The 25,960-nt window shown below is 44.3% G+C and overlaps 1 protein-coding gene across 4 annotated transcripts in view; it reads right to left on the bottom strand.

Moving 5' to 3' along the window:
* Window positions 1-25,960, bottom strand: part of INPP5A (inositol polyphosphate-5-phosphatase A) — a 231,494-nt gene that overhangs the window by 158,667 nt on the left and 46,867 nt on the right. For all 4 annotated transcript variants that reach the window (XM_081189505.1, XM_081189507.1, XM_081189506.1 and 1 more), the window contains exons 3-4: window positions 5,192-5,292; window positions 1,789-1,876 (exon numbers count right to left, since the gene is read on the bottom strand). In XM_081189505.1, coding sequence (XP_081045631.1) covers window positions 1,789-1,876; window positions 5,192-5,292 — 189 coding nt within the window. The remainder of the gene's footprint in view (window positions 1-1,788; window positions 1,877-5,191; window positions 5,293-25,960) is intronic.

Here is a 25,960-nt window from a genome sequence, read left to right as displayed (position 1 = left end):
TGTTCCTAGAGGAGATTATGATGATAGGCAATAACCAATGTTACATGCTTTCCCCTTCCTGAAATCCTACTGAATTATGTTTCAGTGGGTAAGGGAAAGTCTCAATAAAAGCAGGTTTTATTTATTTTTATACTCTGAAACTTCTACCAGGTATTTTATTTGCACGGCATTATTGGAGTATATGTGATACTTAATGTTTGCTTTTTTCTAATTTCTTTTTTCTACTGGCAGGGGATTAGAAAGAAGAATTATGGCAACAAACAGAGAAGTTGATCTGTAAAGAAAATGGCAGACAAATTGGAAATAGTGGGCCTTCTACTCATTTGATAGAAACTTTATACTGAGTCAGATTATTGGTCTAGGTCAGTATTATCTACAAAGACAGGCAGCAGTTCTCCAAGGTTTCCAGCAGGAGTCTTCCCCCGGCCTACCGAGAGAAGACAAGGACTGAATCTGGGATCTTCTGTAGGCAAAACAGATGCTCTACCACCAAGCTGCAGCCTTTCCCTTTTCTACCTGGGCAATGCAAGTCTCTCTTAGGCCTCCTTTACGGGATCCTTGTCACCTGAAACAGCTACAACCACGCAGGACTGTTCACTTTCCTAAGGGATGGAGCAAGCTGCCTCTAGACCAATGTTGGACCAGTGACTGTTACGGTCCTTTAGAAGCAGAACTGGGATCAAGGACAGGCCTGTACCTTTTAAGGAAGGGATGGGGAACCTGTGGCCCTTCAGTTCCCATCAGCCCCAGCTAGCAGAGTCAATGGTTTAAGGATAATCAGAGCTGTGGTTCCACAACATATGGAGAGCCTCAGGTTCCCCATTTCCGCTTTAAGGCAAGAGAGAAAGCGAGAGAGTAAATGGCTGAAGCACTGCTATAATATCTAATAGCGCAAATGAGCTTCCCTCGTTGTGCAGCGATTGTGTAACTTAATTTCAAGTGTATTACATTAACTTAACGAAATGAAATTAAGTGTGACTTCATTCCAAGTCTACACATAAATGAAGTGTAGTTTTGTTTCCACCCTAAATGAATGCTGGAATCAGCGCATGCAGTATGTCAGGGACAGGGGACAGGATCTCGACACCGGGGCGGATTCCAAGTTCCTCTACCCCAGGTTTAGCAGGTAGGGGGAAGATGCCCACCTACAAATTACCAGACGTCACCATGCTATCAGGTAGCCCATCCGCCCCCCCGTAGCGCAGCTTGAGTGCAAAGGAAGAACACAGCTGATCCAAGCCATGTCTGAAGTCCCTGCAAATCAGCTCAGCACAGTCTGTCCCAGCAGGGCTTGAAGTCACCACCATCCAGCTGATTACTGCTGAAAGTGGGTCTTGAAGACAGCTCCAATCAGATGGACGCCGGAGCTCTGGTTGGCGAGATCCCTAGTGGAACCAATCCCAGTGCCAAAAAGTCTCCAAATAGAAGCCCAACTCGCCAAGGAACAACCAGGAGCACATTTTAAGGCAACCTTGCTTTTATCTGGTGTGGGACTTGGGGGAAACTGCTTGGAGGGGGCGCTTAATCAAGTCCCCTGCTTAGCTAATTAGATGTGCGAGACAGAGGTGGCCAACTGCATTGATATGAAAAGTGCAATCCTTGTGTTTACCTGGGATTTAAGACCCATTATATCCAGAGGAGCCTACTGCTGTTAAATGCATTTACAATTGCGGTCTAAATGCACAACCTTCACCACTGGCGACGACTCCCCAAGAGCCTCCGTTTTAGGATGAGCAAGTAATGTCACGCCACCTTGAACCAAATACGTAACTGCACAAGGAACCTTACCGTAAACTGTTCCTGCGACTTGAAGTTCTCATCTAGGTAAACCCGGGCTCTGTTGTAGTCTTTCATTGCATCGCTCGATAACAGCTCTCTGAAAGTTGAAAAAAAGGGAGCCACAAATGAGTAAATATTCTCCTAGAGAGATTACATACCTAATTCCTTAAAGCAACAACAATAATTCAAAAACAAAAGGCTAAAAACTGAAGTTTGCAAAACCAGTGAGCTTTGAGAATAAATTGCCACATTTCAAGTAATGCTATTCTGCCACATTCTGGTCTATTTTAGTTCTCCATACCTCCACCAAGTCAACCCTACAAAAAGCACTCCTTCGCCAAATGCAAACGCATTCCAACAAACGGGCTCTGTTTTCAAACCATACAGAAGACTTGTCCCTACAGCCTTCCAAAACATAACACACAACAGAAAAACCGCCATGCAACTCAACAATGATCCAAGACAGTAGAGGGCACTATTTCACTACTTTCAAGAGCTACGGTCTATTCCATACTATATTATTGGTAGAACTGCAACTGAAAAATAATACTCCCACAGCCTGAATGAAACCTGAAAGTTACATTATTGATTTTCAACAGTGTCTTATTAGCAGCATGAACACCAGGCAAAAGTTCTGCAGGTCCTAGTGAAATATACTTCATTATTGCTCTCACTAGCGGTGAACTCATCAAGAAAAAATGGTTGGGATTCATTCACACTGAATGGGGGGGGGGAGAGAAAACCCCACAGAATGCTCAAGACATTTGGTATCAGAATATAAAGGAGCAGAATATATTCGACCTGCACACAGCAAATGCGTGGGAAAGCCGAACTTGCTGAATTTCTGCCTGGACAGCCCAATGTTCAGCTGCCAAAGCAAAGGATTACTGTACGGGACCTCATTTGTAAACCAGTATAATATGCAAGGCTAGGTAAAGCCTTCGCTCCTACACTCACATTTGCTAACCAGGCAGAGGGCCTTCTTGGTAGTGGCGTCCTCCCTGTGGAACGCCCTCCCATCAGATGTCAAGGAAATAAACAACTATCTGACTTTTAGAAGACATCTGAAGGCAGCCCTGTTTAGGGAAGTTTTTAATGTCTGATGTTTTATTGTGCTTTTAATTCTTTTGGGAGCTGCCCAGAGTGGCTGGGGAAACCCAGCCAGATGGACGGGGTATAAATACAGTGGTACCTCGGGTTACATACGCTTCAGGTTACATACGCTTCAGGTTACAGACTCCGCTAACCCAGAAATATTACCTCGGGTTAAGAACTTTGCTTCAGGATGAGAACAGAAATTGTGCTCCGGCGGCGCAGTGGCAGCAGGAGGCCCCATTAGCTAAAGTGGTGCTTCAGGTTAAGAACAGTTTCAGGTTAAGAACAGACCTCCAGAACAAATTAAGTACATAACCAGAGGTACCACTGTAATAAATTAGTAGTAGTAGTAGTAGTACTCCAACTTTTTGTTTGCCCTCTTGCATTCCTTAATGCTTACAAGGCGATTGCCTGACCATTTTCCATGGGTTTTAGAGCACAAATAAAAACTGTAAGCACTTTACCTCACATCTTAATTGTGGAGCAATAATGTGTTCTATAATCAATGTTTGTAATACTGTATATTTTTTTAAGGCATAAAAATTAATATGAGAAAAAATTGTAAAAATAAAACGGGCAAGTGTTTGAATAAAAACTCTTGTCTATATAAGTCAAAAACAAAGAAGTCACACATATATGCAGGCTTTCCACATAAAATTTTGTTATGTAATTGTATGAAAAGACACTGAGCTGGGACTCAGCTAGATTGGTAAAGAAAAAGCAATTTATATGCGTTGTATACGCGATACAACACTGTGCCACCAGGTGGTGATGTGGGGCCATGTTTTTCCCTACTAGATTTCTCTGTTTAAATTTACAACACGTTAAAATGAAACGCTTCTTTGATGTGTCTAGCTCCAGCCTTGATTTCTAGCTACACATTTAGAAATGTCAGTATCATTTTGCAGAAACTGATTGCATTTCTTTTTTAAAAAAAAAAGCTTACAAAAGGTGAGAAACTAGCAAAACCTTAACATTAGCAAGTCACTATTGTTTCTTCAGCTGTGTATTTTGAAATTTTACCTCATTCTGAGCACATACAATAGAGGTTGCTATGCTGTCTGCCTCTGACCTTTCTTCCTTGCTGATCAGCTGGGTTGAAGATTCAGTGACAGAAGAAAATGATACCTTCTGTCGGGTAATTCTTCAAACTGAAACTTTTCACACTCTGCATGAGCTTTTTTGTGTTTTAAAAATAAAAACCAATTCTCCCTAATTGACACTTCATCCACTCTTGTCAGTGATTGCCTTTGCACCAGGATGCACACAACACAAGCAAGACTAAAAACTGGGAGGCCTCTCTCCCAGATATCAAACACCTTTACAATTATTACAGAATTTTAAACAGCATGCTACTTTTGCTCATGAAATCTTTTAAAATGCATTTCTGCCAGAACTAGCATCCCATGTCATATAGTATGAGGTGCAGAAAGCCCTGAGAAATATCCATTCACCCAGGCAAAAAAAGAGTCAGTCCCATTTTTCTTTTAACGGAAAATTAAAAACGAAACTTTCCCCCGTTCCTTCCTTCCTTCTTTCTCTCTCTCTGTTACACGTCACTAAAAACAAAATCAGAACTTGATGAAATCAAACACACCAGGTTTCCCACATAAGAAGAGTCCTGCTGGAACTGGCGAAAGCAAGCCACTTCTGGCTAGATTGACAAATAGCCTTACCTGGCATGAGGCATATCCGTTTGCCCAAATCACTGAAATAACTTATAATTGAAAGCGAAACTGGTACTACAAACTACTACTACTTCTTTTAAAGCTTTTTAGAGGCTCACATGCTTAATAAGGTAAAGGTAAAGGACACCTGGACAGTTAAGTGCAGTCAAAGGTGACTATGGGGTTGTGGTGCTCATCTTGCTTTCAAGGCCAAGGGAGCTAAGGTTTGTCTGCAGACAGCTTTCCGGGTCATGTGGCCAGCATGACTAAACCGCTTCTGGCGCAACAGGACACCATGACGGAAGCCAGAGCACATGGAAACGCCGCTTACCTTCCCGCCAGAGCGGTACCTATTTATCTACTTGAACTGGTGTGTTTTCGAACTGCTAGGTTGGAAGAAGCTGGGACAGAGCAAGGGGAGCTCACTCCGTCGCAGGGATTCGAACCACCAAACTTCTGGACAGCAAGCCCAAGAGGCTCAATGGTTGAGACCACAGCGCCACCCACTCCCCTTGATACATGTAGTGAATGAAGTGGTAATTTGAAGGAGACATGAAATACCTTACTTTTAAAAAAGGTGTGGGGGTAATTTTGACTTTGAAGCACAAGCCATTGTCTAGGTTGGAACGGCATCGTTTCTCGTTACTTACTTAACAAACTTGTCCACATGAGACATGGATGCTTCATAGTTTTTCCCACCAAACTCTTGACAGTGCAACGCCATGAAGTGCGGTTTGTGTGTATGTACAACCTGTAAAATGAAAGGAGAAGGGGAAAAAAAGCATGAGCACTGTCACAATTCTAAAATTACACAAACTGAGCAAGATTAGTAGAAATGAATGTTTTTCAGGGTAATGGCTTGCACGACAACTTTTCTGGTCACAATAGCATTTTTGGTAAGAGTTCTTATCTGCAAAATGTACTGGAAGCATTGGTCAAACCCCTGACAAAACGCTTTCCTGCGGCATAGTGCTTCAAGGTTTCTAGGTTCTGCGGCTGAGCCGCTTACATACGTTGCTACACAGACAGGAAGTGCGTGGCAAAATGAGACCTATGAAGCAGCCATCCCTACACTGTACACACAGATTTATGGATAAAGAAGTAATAATGCCTCTAGCACATTTGTCACCATTAATCATGCATGGAACTTAAGCCATAACTAGAAAACAAACGGGATGGACTGACTCTGTGTTACACTGGCAGACAACTGAACAAAATGTTCCCTTTTCCCGAGTGACCAGAAAAGCAGTACACCTTTCTCTCCCTGAAATACCACTTAAAACACATGACGCATTTTTTTTTTTAAAAAAACACCTTAATACTGTAAGTTGAACATGATAGGATCAGCCTTGGAAGAAAAGATAGTGGGACGAGATTAAATGGCTTTTATTCTTAATATATATTGTGGAGGATGTTGGTAACAGGTCCTCAGAGAGTGGCGTTTTATGATGGAGAGGGAAAAGGATAATAAAGTTGTTTCCTGTGGGATAACCTAGGAGAGAGTTGTTACAAGTTGACTGACAGTACCACAACAATGTAGTGAATATGCCGGAAGCATGGATGGCCCACCTGAAGGGCAAGTTCCATGTGACACAAACTGTGGGGGTCCATGGCAGAATTATTTTATAACCTGGCAATGACAAAGAGTCAGGGCTGCACTCCTGTCATTTCCCCGTTCAGCAGCCTAGAGCAGGGATTTCTGTCCTCAGGGCCCAAATATGCTGAGGCCGAACAGTCACTAAATGATTGTACAGAAATGGAGTCTTGTCATGATTCGCCCAGAAAATTGTGGCATAGTTTGACAATTACTTCTGCTTGGTGGTTATCAAATCCCCCATTAGAAATCGGCAGGTTCTTAGCCACAGTAGTTTCCTTGTGGCAGGGAGTTCCATAGTTTTCCTTTTTCAAGAGATTGGAGGTATCATAGCTCGGGTTCCCCATTTTTAGTAGAATTTGCTGATCCAGAGGTTCTGAGAGGAGATGTGAGAACAGTGAACAAGGGGGTCTGGGCTGCACTGATGATGATGATGATGATGATGATGATGATGATGATGATAATAATAATAATAATAATAATAGTTTTTTATTTATACTCCGCCCATCTGGCTGGGTTTCCCCAGCCACTCTGGGTGGCTCCCAACAGAATATTAAAAACACAATAAAACATTAAAAACTTCCCTAAACAGGGCTGCTTTCAGATGTCTTCTAAAAGTCAGATAGTTGTTTTATTTCCTTGACATCTGAAGGGAGGGCGTTCCACAGGGCGGGCGCCACTACCAAGAAGGCCCGCTGCACTGGACCTCAGTGTCCAGGCTGAGCGATGGGGGTGGAGACGCTCCTTCAGGTATACTGGGCCGAGGCTGTTTAGGGCTTTAAAGGTTAGCAACAGCACTAGCCCTGCCATCCTGTTCTTGCCAAATTCTGCCCCTGACTGTCACACAATGAGGCAACAACCTGACAGGGAATTCGCCACATGTTTCAGCTTAGCTGAATGTGCTAAGAACCCCCCCCCCCCCGGATCTACAAACCCAGCACAATCTTTCAGACAAATGCAAAAAGAATCCTCCCTTGGACCCTTTCCCTGACTAATCATGTCAGAGGGTATTTACTCTACCGTGGATGTAATATTTTGGCTCGAGTCTACTCTGTGCCCACAAGAAAGCAGCACACCCACTATGAATTTCAGTACGTTCTTTTTTAAACGCTGCAGTGCTGCATTTTAAGAAATAAAATGACAGGGCACAGGGCAAGCAAAGAAACCAAAGCCCTGAGCGTAAATGCACAGCGGCAATTATGTGGGATGCTCCCTTACAGGACCTTTGCTGGGGGGGCGGGGATCACACTATAAAGTATAATTAAGTCCACATTTTGCAGAAAGTTAAAATGTTAAGTTCTTTAAAAAGACTTACAACACGAGCTCAGTGGTTATATTAAGGGACGGCTGTTTAAAGATAGAATTAAGTGGTTTTGCGTTTTCCACTCTTCAACAAGCAAGGGATCTGTCCCTGGCAGCAAGAACAAGTCCTGTTTCCTCCAATTCAAGGGTAGGAACTGAGAGCGCTATGGCCATGTTACTGCATGTATGTCTGGGGAGCTGACTGCTATTGCGAGGTGGATTTCACGTTCCAAAGCTTTAAATGAGAAACATAAAAATGTCCCAGCAGCAGCCTTTCCTAATACAGTGGTACCTCAGGTTAAGTATTTAATTCGTTCCGGAGGTCTGTTCTTAACCTGAAACTGTTCTTAACCTGAAGCACCACTTTAGCTAACGGAGCCTCCTGCTCCCACTGCGCCGCCGCTGCATGATTTCTGTTCTCAACCTGAAGCAAAGTTCTTAACCCGAGGTAATATTACTGGGTTAGCGGAGTCTGTAACCTGAAGCGTACGTAACCCGAGGTACCACTGTAGTCACAATGACTTTAGACGTGTGTACCAACTTTCAACCTACTGTTCAAGTACCTTTCAAAGAGAGGAATTTGCAGCCACGTCAGCCTTCCCCAGTTGTTCTGCTGCAGCGTCGCGCTGAGCTAAGCCATAGTTTGCTGCCGCATGTAGCCCGACCCAGGACTCAAGGCTTAGCTCTCCCGAATTAACCACAAGTCCTGAATCCAGGCTCATGCATAGGTTGGGGAACATCGGGGTACACTTGCCCAAGGCCATAGGTGCTGACTCACAGGGGCTGAGGCAGTTTTGGCCCCACAAATATATTATGTTAGGGGACTGGGCCCCCTCAATATTCAGAGAACGTTACACAATGTTGCATGGTCCCTCACCCCCCAATCCTCTGGAGAAGCCCCAGGCCTCAGAGGGTCATGTTGGCCAGGGGCCCCGCCAGGGACTAGTTGCTTTTTTGTTTGAGTTTATAACTTTATTCTAACAAGACTCCCACCCCGGGCCCCAGACCAGCTCCGCATGGGCCCTGCATAAATCACAGGACAAACCTTGTTAACAAGTGGTGAGTGGCTTGTTCGAAAGAGCTAAACCACAAGCCTTGGTTTGGGACAAAATGCTAAGCAAACTATAGGTTAACAGCAGCAAAAGGACCAGGGAGGAGCGAAGTGGCAACTGCTTTGTCTTCCGCAGTCTGCTTACATGTTTACGCCAAGCTATGCTTTAACTTAATGTTTCTTAAACCCACTTATGTGACAGGGGTGCCAGGAGGAAAGAACAGAGTACCGTACCCTGAGCTACGTGGGGAAAGGTTGTGATAAGAATGGTTAAAAGCAGAATAAAGAAAAGAAAAAAATGCCACAATGGAAGAAAGAACAAACCCCCTCTGCAAAATTAAAATCCGAAGTCCAAAACTGAAATCTAGCTTTGCACTATATAGTATAAACATTAATGTTTCAGCGCATACTATCTGTACGTGAGAAGTGGGGGTGGGGGGAGATGCAAGATGGAAATAAAACCTTCATCCAAATTGAAAGCTGCTGCTCAGGAGTTTCAAGGAAGAACATGCTTTCCACGCCACCCCCAAAACCGTCATATGAACAACATTCCCATGCAAAATACACAGTAAACATGTCCTTAGCAGCTTAGCAAGTTGGTCACACTCAAAAAGTAGAAGAGGTAGCCCTATCCATCACTTTGAAATACTCATTAAAGCAAAGTGCCTGCCAGCCACTAATGAGTTAATCAATAAAGGTGTGTGTGTGTAACAGAAAGTATGCCACTTGGCAGGAATATCATTGATGAAGTATTTGAATCTGACCCCAAACAGTCAGCAGCAGGTCAAGAGCCATCTACTTACTGTTTACCTGTGCGGTGAGGGGCTGGCAGCACATTAAAACGAACACCCAGTATCAATCACATCAGGTCAATGGCAAGAGCAGGACACAATTAAGCCAGAGACAAACACAGAAATGCAAAGAATTTTTACTGTTTATTGCAGCCAAGTCAACCTCTTTTTCTTTTTAAACCAACCGAAGTGCTTTGCATTGAGCTTGAAAGTCTCTAGGCAAATAATTTTATTCAATATTCAGGCGCAGCCTTTCTGCCTTGGGGGAAAAACAACAACAAACCAAGGCCGTTGGAATTCAATAAGAAGAGAAAGGTAGCAATAGTTTATTCAACTAACGCCCACCCACACATGCTTGGGGAATTCTGAGGAGCAGCGAAGACAATTTGTGATGGGGTGGGGGGGCGGATCACAGGGATGATTGGAAAGATGACTCATTTAGGTTCCTTCCACCATATACAATGGTACCTCGGGTTACATACGCTTCAGGTTACATACGCCGCTAACCCAGAAATAGTACCTCGGGTTAAGAACTTTGCTTCAGGATGAGAACAGAAATCGTGCGGTGGCGGTGCGGCGGCAGGAGGCCCCATTAGCTAAAGTCGTACCTCAGGTTAAGAACAGTTTCAGGTTAAGAACGGACCTTCAGAACGAATTAAGTACGTAACCAGAGGTACCACTGTATAGTGGCCGTGCTTTGCTCAATTTGAACCATCATGTTATGTTACTTTCATTAGATGTTTCATGGAGCTACTTAAAACGATTACCAGGAGTTCTGTACACTTTGTCTAAAACACAAGAGCAAACGTGGATATACTTCTAGGGGAAAGCTTTTTTAGGGCAAGAAAAACGAGACTTAAACCATTAGGTGGTCACAAAAGTTTGTTTTTGCAAACACTCTTGTATTTTAATAATGTGTATCATTTGAGAGATGTAAAAAAAAAGTTTTATAGACTAGTTGGTAAACAGCCAATATTTGCTATTTATTTCATAAAATCCTGCTGGATTTCAAACAAAGCTCAATTCATTTCCACAGCAAACATTTTCCTTCACTTGCTTATTATATTTTAGTTACCTGGCATTTAAGTGAGTTCAGTGAAACTGGCTACCGTTTGTATTAATGAATTACTCTAAAGGTCAGGTTTGTGGACGGAGGAATATACAAAGCTGCTCTCTACCTGGTAAGCTTATCTGCCCATACTGACTCAAACACCGCCTCCTCTGACAGCAGTGACTATTCAGAGCCTGAGGAAGAGGCAAATTGCATCTCATCCCATCTGATCCTTTAAACTGCAGATTCCCAGAACAGATCCAGGTGCCTCTTTAATACAGTACAAGTACTCTGCCATTGAGCGACTGGACCGCCCCACTTATGTTTAAGTGGGAAAGCAAAAGCTGTTGTTTGGGGGGGGGGGGGTTGGTAAGGAATATTAGCCCCCTTAAGGCTTAAAAGGCTAGCAAGTCCATTACTGTGACTTTACACTGGAAGGAGTAATAGTTAAAAGGTTTTATGGCACATGTATGGCACACGGCCATACGTAATGCATCACAACTGCCAGCGAAACTCAGCACAGCAACGAGGGATCTGAGTTAAGTAAAGCAAGTGCACATTGGACTATATGGAGTTAAAAAGACAACGCATCTGGGGTGCAACTTTCCAGAGGCTACTTTCCTGCTGGGCAGCCTTCCGGAGGCGACATGCCCCTGTGGGCAATGCCAGAAGAAAACGTGGACCAAGTAGCAATGTAAATTTTACTGTAAACAGGAGTGAGCCAGCAATCTGAGACTGCAGCTGTGTGCAGCCAGCTTCTCTTACACCCTCTTCATACCCCTACTGGTTCTTGTTGCAGCAGGAAGGGGAGACTCCTTTGCCCCTTCATCAGCCAGACTCATCTCTGCCTTTTGGTCCCTTTCCTCTCCTGCTTCAGCTTCTGCCTCTGGTTCTGGACTTCTGTCACAAGCTCTCCCAGCCTTGCTACCTCCCTCCCCTGGCTTCTTCCCTTAGGGGTTCCCCAGCTGGTTCCCCGCACCATTCTTCCGCGTCCAACCAGTCTGTGATATAAATGTACAGGAGACTAGTTTCTTCTGCACACATGGATCTGCATCCTTCATCCAGGCAAGCGAGAGGCATTACTGGACTTGAAGGACGTACTCCAACCAGGCAAAAACATTTGGGGTGCAAAGGAGGGCCAATGATGGTTGTGGCCTAGAGGAAGCTCCAGACAGAAAGGTCTGGGAGGCTGCATTCAGTGAATTGCATGCTCATTGCTCTCCAAACCTTAGAAGAGGATTCGAAACATACAGTGGAAGGCAACAGTACTAATCATATGTGGGAATAAAATGACATTCTTCTCCAGAACAGCCCTCTCAGCTTTCAGGATGTAAGGAGTACAAACAAGAGCACATGAGTCTACTCATATTTGAATTAGGTGATTCTCGGTAATCTGCTGCTGCCACACCACCAACAGTAAATGCCACCGACTTGTTCAGACAATTCTCTGTTTGCTCTTCCTCTTCACATAACCTTATTCTACTTTCTCCACGTGTTCTTGATTACTGACCCCTTGAAGTCACAAAGGGGATCCCTATTCCTGTGTCTCATATGCCCCGAGTCATAATACATTCAGCAAAGTGCTACCAAGAAAGTGCAAACAATTCTTTTTCCAATGTTGGAAAAAATAATAACGATCAGATAAAGCATGCTTTACACCTGCAGAAACTAGAGGTAATAATTCTTTACAGCACAATTGTTACCCCAGCTATTAGTTGGCAGGAGGCCAGGATCCTTTTACATGCTGACAACGGCCGCAAACTAAGAAGGGGGCAAGGAGGGGAATGCTGGGAGGGGAAACTAATACCAGGCAGAATGCATAAACTGCTCTTTGCATCTGTCATCTTCAGAGGAGCTGTAGCTTCAGTAAGCTTCACAAAACCACCTTTTTCATACATTTGCATCTAAATAAGCAAAATGGAAAATGGAAAAATGGGAATCCTTTCTTTTAAAAATACTGATGTAAGTACACAGACAAATATGCACATGAGAAAAAGGTTAAAAGCACACAACAGTACCACAAAGGGGGAAAAATACAATTAGATATAAGAGCCAGAAGAAAGAGAACAGTAGCTCTGGCAGAGGTAGGGAATACCATTTGCAAATCAGACCATGCGTAACTCCTGAAACCATAGCTATGGTTTTCCCAGTAGTGCTGTATGGAAGTGAGAGATGGACCATAAAGAAGGCTGATCGCCGTAGAATTGTTGCTTTTGAATTATGGTGTTGGAGGAGACTCTTGAGAGTCCCATGGACTGCAAGAAGATCAAACCTATCCATCCTTAAGGAAATCAGCCCTGAGTGCTCACTGGAAGGACAGATAGTGAAGCTGAGGCTCCACCTTATGAGAAGAGAAGACTCCCTGGAAAAGACCCTGATGTTGGGAAAGATGGAGGGCACAAGGAGAAGGGGACAACAGAGGACGAGATGGTTGGATAGTGTTCTCGAAGCTACCAGCATGAGTTTGACCAAACTGCGAGAGGCAGTGGAAGACAGCAGTGCCTGGCGTGCTCTGGTCCATGGGGTCCCGAAGAGTCAGACACGACTAAACGACTAAACAACAACAACAACTCCTGAAACAACCAATTGTTTGATGAAGAGAAGGGGGTGACATTGTCCACAGAGTTCAGCAGTGCCCTCCCCTGGGCAAAATCCTCCTCCTGCTCCATAATGATTGAGCTTGTGGGGGCTGGTAGGTCAACACAGTTCTCAAATGCACCAGCCACTATTGGGAAAATCTGACCTTTCCACCCACATCCAAATCGAGCCAGGTGTACCAATCCACCTGCCCTGCCCTCCAAAATGAAATCTACACACAGTCTTATAAACTGAAGGCAACTGACAGCTTTGTACGTGACAACACAAGGCCACAAAAATGGTACTGCATCAAGAATCAGCAGGTATGAGAGCAGAAAGAAGCATATTGCTAGCCAATTGGATCAGTCCACTGGCAATATGAACACTAAATGGACGGCAGAAACCCTGTATCTCTTCAGCAAGGCTCAATGTCAACAAAGGGCCAGAAGGTCAGGTCAAACAAACAAAAGCCCATATTCCAAGTGGCAGACCTTGGCACCCATACAGGGCAGACTTGCATTGTTATAATACTTACTGAAAGAAGAGGGATATATTTGTGTGTACACAAACATGGGCAGAGACTTACAGTTCCTGTTTGTTTTCCAGTATTAATATCTAAGCAACTACTTACTGTACTCTATGACTACTTTCTATGAGGGGGTGTTGGGGGCTGGGGTGGGGCTGGACTCTCTTCTGCTTTCAACAGCAAAGGGAGAAGGAGAAAAGGGGATAAGAACACATATTCGGTGTGTGGAAATTCCCTCTTTCACCTAGATAAAGTTGATCAACTGAAGGGAAGGAGGGGCATTTGAACTAAGGACTCTCTCCCCCCCACAGAGAAGGGTAGGTGTGCAAAAGAGACAAGGATGAAGGCTCCACACAGAACATCATGTAACCCAGCCTGCTAACAGTAGAGGAATCTGGATCAAGGGTGAATTAAATCACAAACTAAATGTGGCTCATGCTACGATGTGTACAGCACAGTATTTTATCTCTGATACATCATAATCTGCTCTCCCTTCACTGCTCATTTACACAAAAAGCATAGAAGAGAGTCTCCACAGTTGTTGGTACGGAGCCATTCTCCTCCAGAGATGGGGTGGGCACATTCCAAACCCTTCTAAATGATCAGCCCCCTTAAAATGAATAAGTAAATTCCCTATCTTTGGTTTAATAAAAACGACTACGGTTAGGGTCCCCCTCTGCAGGCATCCACTTGGAATGTGTGGCTCTCGGGAGGAAATCCACAGAAGCCAGGTTCCTGCTGTCCCTTGTCCTCGAGGAGTGCTTAACAGGTAAAGGGGCTTTAGAGCACTGTCCTCCCAGGGAAGCACAGATGATCATGCTCCACTAGGGCATTCTTTTGCATTAATGTCCGCTGCATAGTTTGCTTTGACTGTGTGCATGGCTGGGCAGAGAGTAGGGGCCTCACTATAGTTCACAAGACCAGGATGCACCGTGGACTTCAAAAAGCCGGGAAAATCCTTCCTTTTGTGTGCTTTGGTGGGGAATGGGCATCCACACGCAGAAAACCTGGACAACAGTATATGGCCAGGAGGATTGCTGTCGTCACCAATCAGCTGAGTTCCCCATGGAGCACAGTGGAGCTTGAAGTCAGCGCCTATCAGCTTTGGAAAGAGACCACCAGCACCGATCAGCTGATTGGGGGCAACACCAGCTGATTGGGCTTGACTGGGCTTCTTGTACTACAAAGGAAAAGTGGGTCTTCTGGGACCATAGAAATGCCAGCTGATTGCCTAGTGGGCAGGCCCTGTCAAAATGGCCAACCAAGGGCAGGAAAACCCAGGTCTGGCCTATGAGCCAGCTCTAGTGACCCTGTACGCAGATAGACTCCCCCTGTTTGGGAAGCAAAATTACTCAGCATAGTTCATCTGACTCCTCACAATTCCCCCTAGCAAAAGGGAAACGGTGGAAATTAATTTTCAGAGATTCCTGTTTTCTGAGTTTCTCTTTCAACAGAAAGTGGAGGCATGGGCACATTTTTTTTAAAAAAAAACCATAATATATATATATCCAGAGCTATCTCCTGAGAAATATTTTATTAGCCCACCAACCACTCTGTTCTTAAATCTAGCCTGCTGTGTCGTGCCATTTGCTTCTGCAGAAGCTTAAATTCTTCTGAGAAAAGAAGGCTCTGTGGGCCATGTACTTATTCTCTTGCCGCTCTACACACACAGGATACCACAAGTTTCCATGATGTCACACACAGGGCTTGGCTGCCTTCCCAAGTATGATAAAACTTGAGTTCATCTGTCCTTCCCCTCCACACCCTGCCTGCCATTCAACAGTCATACACTGCTTGAGCCTTTCCACCTGAACTGAAGAGGGATCTCTGAGGGAGTGACTGTCAAAGACTAAAACTAAAACAAAACTTACTAACCGACCCAGAAGCACACAAGGTCACACACTCAAACAGCACAGAGAGAGTGTACATTAAAAGACTGTAAACAGCTCTCAGTTTAGGCGGGGCAAAAGAACTTTCAGATTTAAAACACTAACTTAACACATTTTGTGAAGCTCTTTTGCTACAGGCTGTTTTACAGGTTGGATGAACTGAGGGCCCGTGAATCCCATCAGAAAAATAAATAACTGGGTCTCTCTCACACACACACCCAGCACCGAGAATAGATGAGATGTTTCCTGCTCAGCTAACTGTGGACTTCAGCCTTCAGGGACGGAAAGGTTTTTCAGTCCCAGAGCTGCATTTTCTCTTGCCTAACCCTTCAGGGGCCACAGGGACACTTGCACACCAATGCGGCACATGAATAAAATCATATAGCATGTGCATGAATCTCCCTTGAGCCTTTGGCTCCCCCCTCCCAACCTATTTGTGAAGCAGGGGATGAGAGGACTCTTCGTGGAAATTGCAGCGGGGGGAGGAAGGGGTTAAGGTTTTCCTCCCCAGCTGTGCTTTCCACGAAGAACTCTCTGTGAACAGCACTTCATCTTGAAAAATAACCTTCCTTGGCACAAAAAAATGTTGCTGTTCTGAAGCCAAATTGTGGCACGGGGAGAGGCAGATTTAGCAGGAGAGTCAGACTATGCAGAGAGGGGTTTATCCTGACCCCAGCTGCAAGCCCTTCTGCCCTCCAAATGCCCTGAGCCACAATTAGACTTGAAAAAAGCCACCTGTTGGCATCATTAATGGTACCACAACGAGGATCCTTCCCCAGGTGCAACTCCCCCTTTAAAACAGTCCCGCACCACAGTCAGCCTTTTTGTGGGGGAAGCTGTTTTCAAGTCCCTAATTATTTTGGGGAGGCAGAGTAAGGAGATGGTGCTGACAGCTGGATGGGGATCTAGCCCATAGGCCACCAGTCATCATTACCCCCCCCCCCCAATTAAAAGTACTCCAAATCAAAGTACTAGCCTGACTGGAACGTAAGCTCTGTAGTACAATACTGCTAACAAGATACAGTGGTATCTCGGGTTACATACGCTTCAGGTTACACACTCTACCAACCCTGAAATAGTGCTTCAGGTTAAGAACTTTGCTTCAGGATGAGAACAGAAATCGTGCTCCGGCGACGCGGCGGCAGCAGGAGGCCCCATTAGCTAAAGTGGTGCTTCAGGTTAAGAACAGTTTCAGGTTAAGAACAGACCTCCAGAACGAATTAAGTACTTAACCCGAGGTACCACTGTATACCCACCTCTTCTATTAAGTGGATCTCAACAGGAACTCATAAGGAGTCACCAACTGTGTGTCCTATTTCTCTCATAAAGGAGAACACTTTGCTGAACCCCACCCCCACCTCAACCTTCCACCCAGGGAATGTGCTCCCTCTCTGCACCCCCCAACTTCAATCCAGGCCTAGCTCAGAGACACAACGAAGCTACAGCAACTTGTGCGGCAAGACAACTATGAAGGCTGGCCAATCTTGCATATGGTTCAATGAGGGACCAAAAACAACAGGAAAGCTTCACTTTCTGTGAAGTTCTGGTTGAGTTGGTGTTTTATGTGCTAGCGTGTACACCTGATATTTATATTATGAATCGGACACCCATCGCGAGGTGAAGAACCTGCAGCTTCTTCTGCTGCACTGACACATCTGGCTTTACCCTAAAACCACAAAATGCAAACATATTTCCACGACCTTTTCTCTTTTTCTAAACCAGACATTTCTCTTTCAAAGCTCTGCCCTGAGTGTGGTCCACATTCTACCATGCTAAATAAATCAAGGAAGGCCAAATTCCTGGTTAGGCAAAATTTTGTTGTATTTTATCTAAAGTTATGTTGTTACTGCATCTTAAAACAAACCTGATCCCTGCAGGATTTTGTACTGTGAGTAATTCTCCCTTAGGTGGGCTTATTGGTATGCCTTTTCAAATTGAGCAGATTTCAGGCTTGCAAGATCTACTTTGCGGCTTGTTTGTTTGTTTGTTTGTTTGTTTTACTTGAGCCCCAGATCTACACATTCTGAGCCTAGGAGTTCATTTTTGTGTCTAGAACTGGACTGAGCTCATAGCCTTTTCATACAAAAGTCCAGTCCTGTTTGCTCCCAGACTTTCAGCAGCCTTGTGTAAGTGAAAAAAATGCCTTGTTTATTTCAGGCTATTTATACACCATTTAATTACTGAAGTTTTTAATGAGGTGAACACAAAACCTGAAGAGCAAACCAAGGGTAAAATCAATTTAAAATTAACCATAAAATGACTTCCTTAACGTGACTATTGATATAAAAAGCGTCTGAAGTTCAACAGGAGGAGAGGCCTGTCTAGGGCGTTCCAGAGAATCAGGTCCACATTACGGAACCAAACAACTCCAGTTGAGTAGGAGCTAGGCATCTGACCCCATGAATCTGACTCACCTGGAGACTCCCTCAAAGATCTCAATGACTGAACTGGAATAGAAGGGATAAGGCATTCTGGACCCAAGTTATTAGGGGCCTTGTAAATTAATACAAAAACCCTGAACTCGGCCTGGCAATATATGGGCAACCGGTGCAAGATTTTAAGCACTGGAGTTGCATGCTTTTAAACACCAGTAGTATGTTGGGACTTGCTATTGTTGAACAATCAAGAGTCAGAAACCCTTGCTCATCTACTTCTAATCGTGCAGAGATCCTTCAAGAGATCTTGACTGACCTTCTGGCCACCCAAGAGCAGCTTCCTCGCTACATGTCCACCACCAGGCCTTCGTAGCAGTGAGTGGCAGCAGCCTCTTGACTAAGAATGAGGAGCCCGTGGCCTTCTGGACGTTGATACGTCTCCTCCCATGAGCCTTTGCCAGCAAAGCAAGTTGCATTCCAGCAACTGCCCTCAACCCTAAGTTGTTACATACAGCAAGTGTTATTTGACTGTGCCTTCCACTTACCTGAATTTTGTGTCTCATCTTCCGTGTTTCATTGCTAATCTGAGATGCTCCTGGACACTATGAACATGGCAGCTGTGAGATCGGTCCTGAAGGGGAAACTGTTTCCCAACTACCAGCTAGTTGCAAATATATCCTGCTTGGACAAACTGCCCAAACGGGTGGTAGCAGGATGACCCAGATGCTCTAAGTCTATTTCAGTCTGGTTTCAGGGATACGATTAAGGAACTTGTCATCTTTCAAATGGTTGGACCCCACCAGCCCCAACCAGCAAGGTTAGTGGTCAGGAATGATGGGAATTGGAATCCAACAGCATCAAGAGCACTGATTGCTGTTCTAAGAGAAAAGGACGTTTAGCAGTGGGATAATGAGAGATCGTTTTTATTTACTTATACCCGCTGCAAAATTTTGCTTTTTGGTTTGTGATTGCAATAACATCAACATTTATTGATTTACAGTACAGAGCTATGCTTGTTTACTCAGAAGTAAATCCCACTGAATTCAGTTACTTTTACTCTCAAGTTAAGTGAATGTTGACTTGTAGTTTAAGTTTTATTTTTAATGGGTGTGGGTGTTGTGGGTGTATGAGCTGCCCTGGGTATTTATTTCGGTAGCAACATGGAATTCCCCCCCCCCCACAAATTTTATAAATATTAACCAAACCAAGCCAGCAGCATTTTCCACAATGGAAAAGGGGAAATGATAACAAGTGAGGTGAGGGGAACAGTATCATGGCTTTCGTAATCAGATTTAAGTTATCAGTATGTTTCTATCTACATAAATGTTAATCTGCAACTTCTTGGTTGAAAGCCAACTCACTTGGTTGAAATCTTCAAACCGCTTCATTTTAAAGCCAGCCCACAAGTGTCCCCTGCTAACCTTTTTTTCCACTCAGGGAAAACAGCCTGGCAGACAAAACTGCAATCCTATATCCACTTACACGGGAGTAAACTCAACTGAACTTGATGGGCTTACTTCTCAGGAGGCATATGCATCAAGTCTACAGAAGTTACAAAAGCCCATTATAAGTTTGTAACAGACTACCTGCACCGCACAGCTACATGTGTCAATCATGATATTAAAAAAATTAATAAATCTCCAGTGGACAGAGACCTCTATAGCTCAGTTGGTAGAGCATGAGACTCAATCTCAGGGGCATGGGTTTGAGCCCCATGTTGGGCAAAAGATTCCTGCATTTCAGGGGGTTGGACTAGATGACTCTCGTGGTCCCTCCCAACTCTACAATTCTATGATTGTCCAATATCTCTACAATACAGTAGCAATTTTCTGGGCACATGACTCATCATGAATCAGCTGCTTGATGATCCCCTCAGCATGTCCCACTTCAGTAGGCTCATGCTAGACACTTGATGATGCCTTCATCACTTCAGCCGCGGATATAGGGTAGTTAGAGAAACACCGCTCCCTCACAAACTTCCTCCCGTGTAATAAAATGAATTTACTTGGCTGTTAATCAAATGTCACTGCCAGCCTTGCTCAAATTGTTCTATATGGCTCTGAGTTCCTTTCTTCTTATAAGTGTCAAAAACAATTTTCACATGGGGTGGGGGGTCTGGCCACCATCTTGCATCATTCTATTTGCCGAAAAGGAGGGGCCATCAACCTTCTTGGGCCTCTGGCACATTTGAAATTTTGAGGGAATGCTGTGGGGGCCACCTTCTCTGTTTGCTTCCCCTCCACCCCCAGACTGAAAGTAATAACGAAAACATGTGCATCAGCCACACACAAAGGAAGTCAATTAATATTTGTATTTTACAAGAGAGGAACACTATGGTTGCTAACTGATTCGTAAAAAACCAGTCACAGCAGATTCCCCTTCCTATTTTACATGCTACTGTTGCAATTACTGGTGTTTGAAATCCTAGCCAATATACTACAAATATCCCAAAGATGTAGCAGTACATACCAATCCACCTTTGCTGCCAGACTTCCAGGGCTGACCCATCACTGCTCCGCCTATTTCAGCCTTCTTCTGGTTCTGGGAGGCAGAGCAGGGAGGGGAGCTTGTTGCAGCAGGAGGGTGAGACACCCATCACTCTACACCAACTAAACTCATCTCTTCCTCTTGGCCTCCCATGCACTCCCTCCCCACAGCTGTCTAAGTCCCCTCCACTCCAAGGCTTTCCCCAAATAACTGGAGACTGTGGTTGAATGAAGCCAACCTATCCTCCACCCTCTTCATGCCTCTCCTGGTTCTGGGAGACCAAGGGAAAGGGAAGCTTACTGTAGCAGGAAGGGGAGACACCCTTGCCCCTTCACCAATCAGACTCATCTCTGCCTCTTGGCCCCCCTTCTCCCCTGCTTCTGGACTTCTCTCTGCCACAGACTCTCCCACCTCACTAAACCTTGTTACCTCCTCCGTTCCCAACACCTTCTCTTCCCAGTCTTCTCCCTCTACAACTCATCATTGTCCCACCACCAATCCCCTGGGCTCTGAGCCTTCTTTTCCCTTGGTGGTTCCCCGGCTGGTTCTTCCCACCATTCCTCTGCATCCAGCTAGTCCGTGACAGCTGGGCTCAAGAGGAGTGGGTTATGAGAGCACATGCATGCCTGATGCAAGATGAGGGGCTGCAGAAGCAATGTGCCATGCTTCGTGACATTACCAGGGTCTGCCCAGTGTGACAGCACCACAGGTCACCCCTACATCTCAGGTTTGGGGCCTGAAATCCTGGCAACTCAACTAGTCAGTTCAGCGAGGCATGAAAAAGGTAGGTAGGTGGCTGGGAGACAATCTTGGTAGAAAGGAAAGTAATACTGACTGATGACTGGGTGGAAAACTGCAACACATTTTAATAACTGTGGAAATACAAGACATCCCATCAGTATTGGCATTCTGCTGGCTCTTGAAGAAACACCTATTCCCCTACATGATCTCCTGACTTGAACCTCCTGTTTTAATTGCTCTTTTAACTCCTAAAAGCCATGCTGCTTTAATAGGCTTATTTCATTGTACAACTTCATTGCAAGTGCTTATTTTCATGTTTTGATGAAATTGCTTTCTTGTGTATTTTAAGTACAGTGGTACCTCGGGTTACATACACTTCAGGTTACAGACTCCACTAACCCAGAAATAGTACCTCAGGTTAAGAACTTTGCTTCAGGATGAGAACAGAAATCGTGCTCCAGCAGTGCAGCGGCAGCAGCAGGAGGCCCCATTAGCTAAAGTGGTGCTTCAGGTTAAGAACAGTTTCAGGTTAAGAACGGACCTCCGGAACAAATTAAGTACGTAACCAGAGGTACCACTGTATTGTGTTTTTATTTTCTGTAATTGCTTTCATGCTTATGAAGCACTTAGAAGCCACCTTGGCGGTATATAAATTAGCAAATTATAAGAGAATTTCTGCAGTTCCTCCCTAGATTTGCCAATCTGTTCAAACAACAAAATACAGAAGTGAGAGCACCAGCTTTATTTTCAGCTTCGCTTGAAATACAGTCAATTGGGTGGGTGGTGGTGGGGAAGCAACATTGCAACTGTAGACCAAAACGGTTAAGAATAAGGAAGAAGAGAAATCTTAGTTAAAGCCATAGCAGATTACACTTTCTAGAAATATGTGTGAGTACCACTAAGTATTCTTCCTTTTTTTTTCAAAGGGAGTATGCACCACTTAGAGAAGTTCTATTCAACTTTCAGTTTAACAGAGGTTATGAACATTATGTTGACATGACTATACATGCAAATTACATTCCGCAGAAAGGACAGGGGAAATGTGGTTTGTGGTTTATCTTGTTTTGACTTCACAAAACAAACCATCTACAATCATTTTCCAACTCTTCTCTATTGACATATGTGATATGTCTCCAACAACAACCATTTAAAAAACAATGGACAGTGATTTCCCCTACCTTAATGAAGAGAACACATTTATCAAAAGCAGGGACTTTTAAAGAAAGTTTTTGTTATTTATATTTTTACTGTTGTAACGCCATGAAGTGCAAATTTTGCTGTATGTATCCTATACCCCATATAGCAAAAGGAACAGGCCCAGTGTGGGGGAATCTATAGCCCCACAGATGTTGAACTCCAACTCACATCAGCCCCATACAGCATGTCAAGGATGATGGGAGCTGAGGTCCAATGACTTCTAGAGGGCCACACATTCTCAACATCTGGAGTAAGAACTGTTGTGGAGTCATGGTTTGTTTCAGTCTAAACAAACCATGATCTGTAGCCACTATCTGTTCTGGCTTACTGATCATGGTTTGAGCAAAAAACAAGAACACACACACACACACAACCCAAACAACCACAATCTTCAATTTGTACATAACACTTAGTCAAGGATTGTGGTTTGTTTTTCCCATGCATTGATGGGGAGGAGCACAGTGGCCCAGATTAGTGGAATAATGGTAAACCACTCACTCTGGTTTCCTGTGACGTGTGGATTGACCTACAGATTGAGTAAAGTATTCCCAAGAAATGGGGAAGCTACAACTACTGCTGCCGCCACCACTGCCTGTAAGAACTGCCAGGGACATTAAAGTAGAACAAGACAGGGAGGGACAAGAAGGGAGGGAATTTACAACAAAAAGCACCTGCGAAAGAACGTCATTTGGATTGTATGCAAAAAATCTATAGTCATTTTTACTTCCCTATTCCACACAGTGCACAGAGTCTGGAAAGCCCTTCAGGGTTTGAACTGAGCTTGTGTTCCCCAGGCACTGATTTAGAGCAAGGTCCCCTTCAGCCACACATCCTCCTTGCCTAATGTATGCCTAGCCTGCTTATGCCCAGGGCTTCAGCTTCCAACATATCAGGAATTTTTTTACATAGAGATACTTTCCAACAAGCAACCCCACTTGCATGCATTGTGAGCTGATGACATCCTTCAGAACCAGGTGCCTCCTCCATACATTTAAATGGGATATAGAGGTCACACCAGACAAGTGAGGTAGGCAGAACCTCTCCCTGCTTACCTCCCCATATCGTTATGCCACCTCCTGCATTTCTCTCTCAGCTGAGCCTCCGGCATCATAGTTCAACTAAGGAGAAAGACAGCTGGGCAGGTCAGTGGACCACCAGAGAGCATCCTTAACAGCAGATCCCTGATGCCCGCTATAGGCCTTCTTAAACAACAAATTCTCATCCAGACGGCTGCCTCCCTCCCCGCAACCACAATGCCCTGGAAATTCTGGGGAAATCGCTTCTGCTTGGAATTGCTGTCACCATCAAGGAACAAATGGTGGGGGGTGTCACTACTGTAGGTGGGAATCCACAAGAAGACACTTTGCTGAGGGCACACCCAGACCTGGAGTCACTCCTGATTGCTGTCATTATCAGTTTTACTTATCGAATTGCTGAACCAGTGCAATCTCTGACCATTTCAGTGGGGCCTGCACCACTCTACAAAGATTTGAGAGATGCTCCAATGGTAGGCCTTAAAACCAGGGATGGAGAACTTGTGGCCCTCCTGATGTTGTTAGACAACATCTCCCATCATCTCTGACCACCAACCATGTTGGTTGGGGCAGATAGGAGTTGGAGTCCAGAGGGTCACAAGTTCCCCCATCCCTGCCCTAAATCATCTGCCCAGTGCAGACACATTTGAGACAATAAGAACACTTCAAGCTTGGGTTTCCCATTAGACTTGACATTTGACATTTACTGCTTTGACCGCCCGCTGCCCCCATCAGCACATCCACTTCTACTCCTCACTTAAAAGTCTTTTCTTCCACAGAGAACAGGGTCTCCTTTAGGTGAGTTCAATCATTCAAGAAAACATGAGGTTATCTACGTGGGTGCTAAACAATATAAATTGATATCCAAGTTCTCCTCCATGCACAAAAATGAATAAAGTCTATAAATAGTTGATTTTCACAGGACCTTAGCTTGAATGGAATCTTATATTATTCCAGAATAATATAAAACTTGATCCTAAAGTTTCAGGCCAGTGTATCTATTACCAGGGGAAAAAAATCAGCTTCTGTGATCCTTTTTTTTAAAAAAAAAATCATATTTATTAAAGTTTCCAGAAATATAAAAATACAAAGGAAAAAGAAAAAGAAAACAAAGATACTTAGAACCTTATTTTCATTGCCTACTTTTTGGGACTCCCCCCTCCCCCTCCCAACTGTATTCCCCTTTCATTAATTTGGTTCTACAAGCTCTCACTCCCAGTTTGAAACTTAATTTGTTTAACCCACTATCCAAATTGAATTGTACAAATCTTACCACCATCCCACATCTTTAACAAATAGAAAAAAGATTTCCCAAGATCCACCCCAGTTCCTTCCACGAATTCCCTTTTTTTTAAACACGTCCACTCAAAATAAAATGACATACATAAGTTATATAAAGAAATAGAAAGTAAAAGATATAAAAAGATTCAAAAAATAGTTACACAGCCTTTGGATTCCAAATCTCCCCCCCCCCTTCCCTGGTTTGAGTTCCCCCATGTCCATCAATCTGTATGTTATCAGCCTGGAGGTCTCAAGTCATGGCCAAATTTCTCCCCAATTCCATCCTGCCGGTTTTCTTCTAATTTATTAATTTTAATAATATTTAACTTCAAACGTCCAATCTAACAGAGGCCTTAAAGTTCCTTGATCTTTACCACTCCTCCCATTGTTCTTTCCGTGTCGTAGTCAGTCCTTTGTTCTTCTTATTCCTCACTTTCTCAAGTTTCTTGTCCTGTTCAGCTGCTAAAACGTTCTAATTCAGAAATCTGGTATCTCTACAGAGGTTTGTTGTTCAGGAACAAAAACTTACGTCAGTCCCTTCCTTTCTTCAATAGAAAATTCTATTGTCTCCTTTAATGTAAACACCTCTGTAGACAAAATAATATTTCAGTTTTGCAGCTTTCCCAGAAGATAACGCGAATCCAGGAGTATTTTTCCACTTACGACGGTTCTTGTAATGTCCCGAAACCCCTCTAGGGGGATTGTAATAACTTTGTATCCTCTAGTCCAAAAGTCAAATTGTTGTTCCTTATTTTCCGACAGTTTATATCCATATTGTAGCGAATTGTAACAAAATTAGCCAGCAAAGTCCTCATAACAAAGTCCTCTTTATATTCTCCAGCTTTGACAGCTACTTTGACAGCTGTCAAAGTCTCCGTCTCTCTTCACCAGGCTCTGCGAATCGCCCCGGTTCCCAGGGGGGGTTGCATTTTCCTTCTCACCCTCCACTCTTCTCCTCCAGCACAGTTCTTATGATTTCCCATCGTGGAATTAATGATTCTTGTCAAGAATATACTTCTCTTTCGACCTTGGTTACCCAGTCCTTGTTTTAGAATGTTTACAATGGGGGGGGGGATTGACTTCCTTTTTAGATCACCCCCGCTCGTGCCAAATCCGAAAAAAATCCTTTTTTTCTCCTTTTGAACCCTGTTTCCCAATTACTCACGGGTTGTTGTTAATAGTCCGAATTTCCAATGGAAGAAGTCAGCGCTCTCCGTCGAATGGCATGCGGCTGCGCTCGGCAGGGAAAGCAAAGGACTCAAAGCACCACGCCGCTCCCCGGCACCCGATCCGAAGCCTTTAAAAAGGCTCCTTCACGGGTCGGGAGGGCGCTAATGGTACCAGCCGAGTCACCCATGTCCACGGGCTCTGTGCCCGTGGTTTTTAAGGGTCCCCGCGTCGCCGGCGCGGTAGGACCCAGCCCCTGCCGAGCAGACTCCCTCCGGAGCTCGGAGGGAGTCCGCCATTCGGCGATGGCGCCAACCCGGAAGTCCAGCTTCTGTGATCCTTAGAGTTTGGGACAT

This window comes from Podarcis bocagei (assembly GCF_964188305.1).
Source record: "Podarcis bocagei genome assembly, chromosome: 4".
Classification (NCBI taxonomy): Eukaryota; Metazoa; Chordata; class Lepidosauria; order Squamata; family Lacertidae; genus Podarcis; species Podarcis bocagei.
The sequence above is the reverse complement of the archived record's forward strand: the minus strand, read 5'-3'. Positions and strand labels throughout refer to the sequence as shown.